This window comes from Xenopus laevis, chromosome 8S (genome assembly GCF_017654675.1).
Source record: "Xenopus laevis strain J_2021 chromosome 8S, Xenopus_laevis_v10.1, whole genome shotgun sequence".
NCBI lineage: Eukaryota > Metazoa > Chordata > Amphibia > Anura > Pipidae > Xenopus > Xenopus laevis.
In genome coordinates, this window is record NC_054386.1 from 58,324,514 (window position 1) to 58,335,530 (window position 11,017).

The following is an 11,017-nucleotide window of genomic DNA, read 5'->3' on the forward strand; positions in this document are numbered from 1 at the left end:
AGGGATCCCGTTCTCAGCCTCAAAACTATAGGCCAGTTAGAAAGCTTTTTGAAGGGTTAATAAAGGATAAGATACTGGACTTCATAGCAAATCACAATACTATGAGTTTGTGCCAGCATGGTTTTATGCGTAATAGATCTTGCCAGACTAACTTAATTTCTTTTTATGAGAAGTTAAGTAGGGACCTCGATTCTGAGATGGCAGTGGATATGATTTGCTTAGACTTTGCTAAAGCATTTGATACAGCGCCACACAAAAGGTTACTGGTTAAATTAAGGAATGTTGGCCTGGAACATAGTATTTGTACCTGGATAGAGAACTTGCTAAAAGCTAGACTACAAAGAGTGGTGGTAAATGGAACATTTTCTAATTGGACCAGTGTTGTTAGTGGAGTACCGCAGGGCTCTGTACTAGGTCCCTTGTTTTTCAACTTGTTTATTAATGACCTGGAGGTGGGCATTGAAAGGACTGTTTCTATTTTGCAGATGATACTAAATTGTGCAGAACTATAGGTTCCATGCAGGATGCTGCCACTTTGCAGAGTGATCTGTCTAAGTTGGAAAACTGGGCAGCAAACTTGAAAATGAGGTTCAATGTTGATAAATGCAAGGTTATGCACTTTGGCAAAAATAATATAAATGCAAGTTATATACTAAATGGCAGTGTGTTGGGAGTTTCCTTAAATGAGAAGGATCTAGGGGTTTTTGTAGATAACAAGTTGTCGAATTCTGGGCAGTGTCATTCTGTGGCTACTAAAGCAAATAAAGCTCTGTCTTGCATAAAAAAGGGCATTAACTCAAGGGATGAAAACATAATTTTGCCTCTTTATAGGTCCCCGGTGAGGCCTCATCTGGAGTATGCAGTGCAGTTTGGACTCCAGTCCTTAAGAGGGATATAAATGAGCTGGAGAGAGTGCAACTAAATTGGTTAGAGGGATGGAAGACTTAAATTATGAGGGTAGACTGTCAAGGTTGGGGTTCTTTTCTCTGGAAAAAAGGCACTTGCGAGGGGACATGATTACACTTTACAAGTACATTAGAGGACATTATAGACAAATAGCAGGGGACCTTTTTACCCATAAAGTGGATCACCGTACCAGAGGCCACCCCTTCAGGCTAGAAGAAAGGAACTTTCTTTTGAAGCAACGTAGAGGGTTCTTCACAGTCAGGACAGTGAGGTTGTGGAATGCACTGCCGGGTGATGATGTGACGGCTGATTCAGTTAATGCCTTTAAGAATGGCTTGGATGATTTTTTGGAGAGACATAATATCAAAGGCTATTGTGATACTAAACTCTATAGTTAGTTTAGGTATGGGTAAATATAACTTATGTCAAAGTAGGGAGGGGTGTGTGTATGGATGCTGGGTTTTCATTTGAAGGGGTTGAACTTGATAGACTTTGTCTTTTTTCAACCTAAATTAACTATGTAACTATATTAGACATTCCAGGCCTGCTTAATGCACATGTTGTTGATCAGGCAGGCTTGCAAGGATCATTTGTTGATACAGGTAAAAGGTTAATAGGATTGAGGCACAGCATTTCAACTCAGCCACATGTAAGTCAAGTAGTATCCTTTTTAGCAATACTTTGGCTGATACATTAGGTAGCTTTAAGAAGGGGTTGGATATCTTGTTGTACAAGTTGATCCAGGGACTAGTTCGAGTTTTCCCAACCCAGAGCCGACTTCTCTCAATCCGCACCCGGACCCGGCAATGCGACCCGCAAATGGGGGAGCGAGGCAGGGCTGAACCTGCAGGTCCCGCAGGTATCGGGTCAGCCCGTACATCACTACCTCACAACTACCTATTATTATTCAGGAAAATACGATTACTGAATATTTGGTTGGTAATGTCCAAATACTGGTTCTAACAACTGCCTTGTTTCTCTCCTGACAGCTTCCATTTGAGGTTGAGGTATACTATGTCCAACATGTCATGCTGTATGTGGTGCCCTTCTACCTGCTTCGAAAAGGAGGTACAGTCTCTCTTTCCAGGTTTATTTTCAGCTACTTTGTGCCTTGTGTGATTTATTTTTCCCTTCCTTTTTATCTTTTTTAGTGCTGCTCTTCAGTAAACAAGCTTCAGACCTCTAGCTGTATTTTCCACAACTTTCCCTTATTTTGCATTACATAGTACATATGGTAGTAAGTTTAGTTGAAAAAAGACACGTCCATCAAATTCAAACTCTCTCTCTCTCTCTCTCTCTCTCTCTCTCTCTGTCTCTCTCTCTCCCTTCCCCCCCCCTCTGGATCAACTTGTGCTGTGAGCTATTTTCCATAACCCGGTATTCCCTCACTTGCGAAAAAGCCATCCAACCCTTTCTTAAAGCTATTTAATGTATCAACCTGTACGACTGATTCAGGGAGAGAATTCCACATCTTCACAGCTCTCACTGTAAAAAACCCCTTCCGAATATTTAGAACCTCCTTTCTTCTAATCGGAATGGGTGACCTTGCGTCAATGTTCTGTGTTTTTAGCAGAAAACATAATGCCCCAATCTATGCTCTTATACCTCTTTTTATTTCCAAAATGTTGGGAGGTATGTGCTCTGAAGAGCAGCCCTTAAAGGGGTTGTTTGACTTTGAGTTAACTTTTACTATGATGTAGAGAGTGATATTCTGACACCATTTTCAATTGGTTTTAATTTGTGTTTTTGAGTTACTTAGCACCTCTCCAGTTTGCAATTTCAGCAATCTGGTGGCTAGGGTCCAAATCAACCAAGCAACCATGCATTGATTTGAAATAGAGACTGGCATATGAATAGGAAAGGGCCTGAATAGAAAAACGAGTGATGAAAAGTAGCATTAACAGCTTTTGTAGACTTAGAGCATTTGGTTTTAGTTGGGGTCAATGACCCCCATTTGAAAGCTGGAGTCAGCAGAAAAAGGGAAATACTTTAAAAAACTATACAAAATAAATAATGAAGACCAGTTAAAAAGTTTTATAGAATTGCTTAGAACATACTAAAAGTTAACTTAAAGGTGAACCACCCCTTTAAGGAGCTAAAACGGTGCTTTTCAGAAATTCATGGTTTTGTTGCCCCAGTGTATATTTGTTTTTTTTTTGCACCAGACACTAAATGATATAAAATTATGGCCACAATTACCCAGGGGTTCAATTACTTGCACATCTGCTAAATGTGCTATATGTTCTATATGTTTTTCTGGTTGGCTCCTCAACAACTTGGGCCATAAAACTGTCATGCAACAAGTTTATAAACTTATTTCCATTAACTGTCCTGGCAGTACTGTTGCTCCAGTCAATATCTGGGTAATTAAAATCACCCATTATCATTACTTACCCCAAACTAGCAGCCTTTTTCTATTTGCATAGCCTCCTCCATCCTCACTTTAGGGGGTCTATTGCGACTCCTACAATTAATTTGCTGGACTCTTTACATTCAGTGAAGAGCTCTACACATAAGGCTTCACCCTCCTCATTTTCTATAATCACCTCTTCCTTTATATAAGCTTTTAAATCCCGCATAACAAACAGACATACCCCTCCTCCTTTTCTATTGCCTCTGTCCTTCCTAAACAAATTATAGCTGCCAATATTAACTACCCAGTAGTGATAGTTGAATCTCATTGCGCTTAATTGAAAATACGCAAAACGGCAAAAAATTCACCAGATTGACGTGCAACAATTTTTTTTTTGACACACAACTATTTTTTTCACCCATTGGAGTCTATGGGCTTCTTTTTCGCACCAGAACCTGGCAATAAAATTCGCTCATCAATACAGTGCCAGCACCTCCAGCTCTCCCATTTTACCAATCAGACTCCTTGCATTTGAAAACATACATTTTATACTGGTACCAGTGTGAGGATTTTGTAAATACAATGAGGTCCTTCCTGTCCTTAACAGTACCCCCAATTAAACCTCCTTATGATGCTATGTCATTAATTGCTACATATTTAGTGCATCTAAGCACTGTCATGGAAAGCAAAAAAATTAGGTAATGTACACCGTAAAAAATGGAAGACTTTCTAGCTATTTCAACCTAATGTTGCCTGCTAAGTGCAGAAAACCTAATGAATGTGTAATACAAAGTCCACTCTCAAATGTTGTAATGCCAGGTATAAGGTTATTACTGTCAGGGCTGCTGTGTAAAAAAAATTCTGTGATTTGTGTGTGCTTTGTAGTAAAAGGGGACGTGTGATTCACTAACACCATCTAATGTTCATTTAAGGGTAGTGCCATTAGAGAACACAATCAGAAAGTTTAAATCAGCTTTTATTCTGTCCGCACAGAATCAGTATTCTTATTACTGGCATGCTGTACATGATGAAGTTGTCAATACATGGCTCACTACAGAGCTCTGCCTTTTTCTGGGTTGTAGGGGATCCCATTCCAGAGATTGTTGCAAAACCAGTGAAAGGTTGAGCTCACGGTAGAATTCCTGCACAGAAAATAAAAAGTTAATTTGCTGTATTCACATGAAGTTGTATCAGGAAATTGCAAGTAACACAATCATCTCTTTTCTTTAGGGGTGTACACTCCGGAGCCTATGAGTGATTTCTGGTGGGCTATTCTGGCAACTGGGCTCATGTTTTTCTACCACTTCAGCTTCCTGCAGATCCTGGGCCTGGTCAGTATCTAGCAGAGCATTTGAAAAGCTTTTCCTCTAAAATGGCTTAACAAGGAACACTTAGTGCATATTTACATAATGTTTAAGTGGATTACATCTCCTTAAACTAAATCTAATCCCAAAAGTTTGGTTTGCTATGGAGACATTGGAAGTATCTTTACATTTAACCTTTTAACTGCCAAGCACCTATCTACTACTACACACACACACACACATACTATTTTTTTTTAGTTCTTCATTTTATAATTTTGTCTCGTTATTCCCTTAAAAACTGTTGATTTCACAGTGTGAATATTGGATCAAGCATTCTGACTGCTAGCCACGTTGTCGGATCAGTTATTTTATTTCATTCATTTGCCTAATTGTATTTCATTTTTGTAATTTATATTGCAGTTTTATGCTTCCATTGTTGTTTCTTATGTTTTTAGCGTAGCTTTGCAGTAAGGTAGTTTGGAGTAGAAAGATAGAATTACCCGTTTTGGATATGTCAGAATGTGTACTTTCCAAAAATATTTGGTGTTTGGTTGGTCTTTGTACTGTTAATGGGTCTTGCGGCACATTATATGCAGGGGGCTTTGTTCAAAGAAGCTGAACTGGCATCTGAGAAAATTCATATACACTATTTTCATTTGGGGTCTGCACATGCCAGCTGCTTTGGTATACCTATGCATAGTGGGCTTCAAACTGTTCAGTAGACCCTTGGCTTTCAAATTTAGGGTGTTTTACTATTGTATGTAAGAAATTGGGTGAAATAAATGTAGCAAATTGAAATATTTTTAGGTGCTTTTCAGAAATATAAAAACTGCTGTCCTTTAGCGTAGCTTTCCAGTTGGGTAGTTTGGAGTAGAAATACATAATCACCCATTTTAGAATGTACTTTCCAAAAAATATATGGTTTTCAGGGGTAACCATAATTTCTTGTAGCTTTTATTCCACATAAAACTGGCAGTGTTTAAAAATTAGTTAAATGTAAGTCATCAAATAAGTATGCACAAGGTAGATGTTACATGCTACATACTTTGATAAACCTATGTACATTGAGTATAAAACTGTTCAGCAGACCCCAGGTGTGTGGGATGTTTTATTTTGGTACCTAATAGTATGTTTTGAGATGATTTTCTTAAATGTCACCAACATTTAGGAAAGGTTTGTGGCTTGGTGCTTTAGAGTAGAACAACATGCATACCCATTTTGGATTCAGGAGAATATGTACTTTCCGAAAATATATGGTTTTCTTGGTTGAACATACTTTTTTTTTTTTTTATCTTTGCCCCTCAAAAAATGCTGTAAATGTGTTGATTTTGCAGTACCTAAATTGACAGATCATATGGGGGGGTCTTCATTTTGGGGCCACTATATGCCACATACTTAGGTAAACGTATACATTTTGGACATATAACTGTTCAGCGGACCCAGGTGTTCATATTTGGGTTGCTTTATCTTGGTACATAATAGTATGTGGAAGATAAGATGCTGAAAGGTGGACGTTTTTAGGTGATTTTCGGAAATGTCACCAAAATTGCAAAACTTAGGAAAGGTTTGAGGCTTTGTGCTTTGGAGTAAAAAGACATGAATACCCAATTGTATTCGGGGGAAGTTTTGAGGTAAATTTTCAAAAATGATAACAAATTTTTATAAAAAACTAGAACTTTAGGAAAGAATTTAAACTTGGTAGTTTGGATTAGAAACACATATTTACCCATTTTGGATTTATCATAATCCGTTCTTTCTAATAATGTGTAGTTTTCTAGGGTAAACCTACTGTTTGGCCTTGAAATCAGAAGTATGCCGTTTTGTGGAGCAGTGGTTTGGAAAATGGGTAGTGTACTGCTAGGAGTTTTTTTTACCTATACAAGTGAGAAATCTCCATAACACTATGTATATTTGGTATTGGTGTGTTCAGGAGAACTAGAACTTTCCAAATATGCTGTATTCACATTCATCAAATAAATTATGTTTCTGATATATGTGTTTATATTATGGGGAAACATGATTTTTTTTCAGTTGTAGATCTTGTTACAGAAGTGGAATTACACCAAAATATTTATCATATTTTGAGAGCTTAGGTTGTCCTGAAAAAACCCGATGTATTGTTCCCCCCCCAAATCGGACAAATCAGCTGGCAGCGAAAGGGTTAATGAACAGGCCTGCAGTTACTTCATAGATTTTCCTCTGTATTTGCATAAGGCTGAAGAGGATAATTAAAATACAAAGTTTAATGTACATTTAATGAAGAGAATGTAGGATTCCCCTCTGTCCCTGCTTGACAATCCATACTAGTCCATGTACTGCACTGGCTCATAATTTCATTTATCTTCACAGGTCACAGAAGTAAATCTGAACAACATACTGTGCCCGGCCATATCTGATCCCTTTTATGGGCCATGGTATCGAATCTGGGCATTGGGGCATCAAACCCTCATGACTCTGATCCACGGGAAGCTCATTGTCTTCTTGTTTTCTTGTGGTCTGCCAAGATGGAAATTCTTTATGGATCTTTTTAATTTGCCTGGGAAGAAAGTGGACTGAAGATTCATTTCAGGAGGCCAATACGAGGGACTGAGACTTGTCACTCATCGCTGCCATATACTGTCTCTGGCTTTAAAGAAAGGGCCTAACATTTCTTGTTCCAGTGTTACTGTGACTTGTGTGGGTATAAAATAAGTGACCTTACTGAAAAGTGCTCTGTTTTGCCTAATGGTTGGAAACAAATTGCTGATACCTCTCAGAAAACAAGGCAGCTAGTCTAAGGCAAAACAAACTCGTGGGTTATGTGCAGAAGAAATGGCTCACTAACTCACCAGTTCTCTTACCAATCCTGTTTTCCACACCTATACTGATTTTCATTAGTGGTTTCTCACAGATCTAAACCAGTGTTTGTCATTTAGATCTTTATGGACCAGGGACAATACCCAAAAAGTTAAGTGCTCATAAGGCATTCTTTTCTCTTGCTATGGCGGAAAATACATGGGACGGAATTAAGATCAAAGTTTTTAATTCTTTAAAGGGCATATGTGTTAGACACATTTTATATACAGGTACACTACTGTGTGTATATATACACTTAATGTACATTTCTAACATTGATATTTAATGTAAAAATATACACTCCCCATACTGCACTGGACTGAAAGTGGAATTGCTATAAGTGGCTATATTTAAACCAAACCCTGACTCTTGGTTAGACAGGGGCTGCTCTGAGACAGCCACAATCTGGGTCACAAAGTGGCACCGTCTGACAAAGCAGGGCCTCACTGAGCACCACAAGCAGCTCGTGCATTCATGTTCCTCGACCAGTTATTTACTTTTTTGCATTCATAAGCCACAACATAACTTCTTTTTGCGACCAAATAGGCTAGGCACTCTCATGATAATACGCTTATGCTCTGCAGGGATTTTGTTGTCACTCTATCAGACAGCACTCCAAATGTGTCCCTGCTGCATTTAGCACATTTTGGTGACATTGTACATATATATATACATATATATATAGAACAGGAAAAAAGCTTGCACTCAGGTCTTAGTGATGAAAATATAGGTGTTTATTAGCAAAAATTGACTAACGTTTCGGCAAACACTCAAGCCTTTCTCAAAGTGCAAAAACAATCAATCAGCAACCCTGTACTATTCTACTTTGGCTTTAGCACCCAAGCATCTGTGACTACTATACGAGTTGTGCGTATATATATATATATATATATATATATATATAGATATATATAGATATATATATATAGATATATATATATATATATAGATATATATATATATATATATATATATATGATATTGTTTGTTTTCTGTTGCTGAGGAAAACTAAACTTTGAAACTGATAAATTATGAGACAGCAAAGCCATGTTGTATAGCAACTATTTTGATTGGTCCAGATTGTGGTTTATACATCCCCAAATAATAATTGGCTTTTATTTAACTTTTGTTGCTGAGTATTCTTATCTTTAACAGTCTGAACATCAAAAGTGTGTGCATGCGTGATTTGTTGAAGGGCTCTCTTGCCATGGAATGAACCTCACAGGACAGAACTGTTATAGGGATGGTATGATAATTGTTCTATTTATACACCCCCCAAAGTCTGTGTTAACCATATACCCTGCCCCCTGCAATTCACTCCCAAACTGCCCATTCGGCTTCCCAATGAGTATAATAAGGTGGATATGGGGCTAGAAATGCTCATTTGAGTGTTGGGGGAAGTAGGATTGATGTTTTAACCATCGTCAAACTTAAATGGGAAATTCTCTTTAAAAATATCTTTATTATGATGTAGAGTAATAGTTAAATATTTCCAATTACACAAAACAAGTTTTCTTTAAATATATGTTTTGAAGCACTCATCTTGGAATTTTACTGCAGCCCCTTATACCCACAACAAGGCCGTGGCTTGAATGACCGAATAAAAGCTGAATGGGGATAGTGATAAAGAAAATAAACATATTAATTACAATACAAAAATCTAGTCATGTACTTTGATTTCTCTTGTCAGTGACTGGCAAAACTCAAGGCTGCAGAAAGGCAGATCGCAGTGATATAAATCTAGGTGTCAATTATTCTTATGTCACTACGTCCATCATACGAACAGTTCATTTTCATGTGAACTACTCCTTTAAAGCACTGATACTACACACTCCCCAAACTAAGGTCAGGGGAAACATTATATTTTGTTTACAACTGGCTAGAAACTGTTTCCCATGATGTCCACCCGAGTGGCTTCCCTAAAAGAAAACCAGTAAACCAATCCACCTACATGAATTGGCCCTGACAAGTGTTCAAACTACAATCAACAATAGGTACTTTTAATTCTCTGTATAGTGAATGGCGATTCTGCCTTTTGCTTAGTTTTCTCAACCTCCCTGTTACTTTTTATGGTGATATTTTGTTTAAAGGGAAACTGTGCAAATGATTGGGAGATGTGCTGATGGGATTGATGTTGTCTGTAGCTCACTGTGCAACATGTTGGTGCCATTGAATTCATAATGGTATTGTGGCAGGAGGATTCCAAGATCCTTTAGCTGTTAAGGGCCTGGGAGAGTTTTCAACATACAAATCCCTTTACTCCTGTGATTGGATTGAAACCTGCTAAATGTGCTCAGATTGGGCCAGAGTAGCACAAGCTGCGTGTAAACAAATAGCTTACCTTCTCCATCTTTCGTGAAAATACAACATTGCACCCAATATTAGTTTATATACAGACTTAGAGGCACAGTTCTAGGTTACATATAATGAGGAAGGTTGAATCATTGCATTTTCTACAGCCAGTGAATGTCAGGCTGGAGCTTTAACACAGCCCATATTTTACCAGGCACAGAGAAGACAAGGAGTGGCCGATGTTCCAGTCTATAATATACAAATATTTCATGTGGATTAACCCCCCCCCCCCACCCAATATTCAACAGAGCTCAGTCTCTGACACAGTTTGGTTAATATGTAGAATGTTTGCCATTTATATCCGTTGCTACACTGCAGTTACAAAGCTCATTTGGTACAGGTTAATGTGTCACTGTAGTATCCAGGCCAGTCACAATTGAGCACTTTCAGGGGGACGAAATACAAGAAGCCCCTATCTACTGTGATGGTGATGCTGCTTTGCATTGCTAGGGCTGTGCTTTCCACTCTGATCCATCTGCATGGGCTGATCAGTGTATAAAATACAGGCCTGAGCTTAGTGTGCCTGCAGCTATAGAATCCTATTGCAATCTCCTCTGGAGCAGGAACCTGTGTAAAGTGCAGACGTCTTTACTACATAGTAAAATATTTTAAATTTTAATATAAATATTTTACACCATAAGCAGAACTTGGCGCCATTGCAAGCAGCCATATAATTTGTAAGGGAGTCTCCCAATTTTGCACCTCCTTAAAGGAACAGTTCAGTATACAAACAAAAACTGGATATATAAATAAAAAGGCTGTGCAAAATAAAAAATGTTTCTAATATATTTAGTTAGCCAAAAATGTAATGTATAAAGGCTGGAGTGACTGGATGTCTACCATAACAGCCAGAACACCTGCTTTTTTTTTAAGCGCTCTTGGTTTCCACTGACTGGTTACCCTGGTGACCAAGCAGTAACTTGAGAGGGGGGCACATGGGCCATAACTCTTGCTTTTGAATCGGAGCTGAATGCGAAGGATCAATTCCTGAACAGTTATGTCCCATGTGGCCCCCCTTAAAGTCGCTGACTAACTCAGAGTTAGAGAGGTAGAAAGTAGGAAGCTGGGGTTTGCTCTGTTATGTATATACTATATTAAACATTTTTTTATATTGCATAGTCTATTTTTACACTGAACTATTCATTTAATGATCTTGCACTTGTCTTTGGGCTGATAGTACAGGGTACTTGACAGGTACAAAGCTGTTGCTATAGTCATGAGATCACTTACACACTAATTGGAACAGGTCCTTTATCCTTCCTGCAAG

General features: G+C 38.2%; 1 protein-coding gene across 1 annotated transcript in view; it reads left to right on the forward strand.

Moving 5' to 3' along the window:
- The window catches only part of tmem164.S (transmembrane protein 164 S homeolog), a 36,738-nt gene extending 26,753 nt beyond the window's left edge, over window positions 1–9,985 (forward strand). The window contains exons 4-6 of the mRNA XM_018232973.2: window positions 1,896–1,974; window positions 4,490–4,590; window positions 6,913–9,985. Coding sequence (XP_018088462.1) covers window positions 1,896–1,974; window positions 4,490–4,590; window positions 6,913–7,119 — 387 coding nt within the window. The 3' untranslated portion in view covers window positions 7,120–9,985. The remainder of the gene's footprint in view (window positions 1–1,895; window positions 1,975–4,489; window positions 4,591–6,912) is intronic.
- Window positions 9,986–11,017: the final 1,032 nt, after the last annotated feature.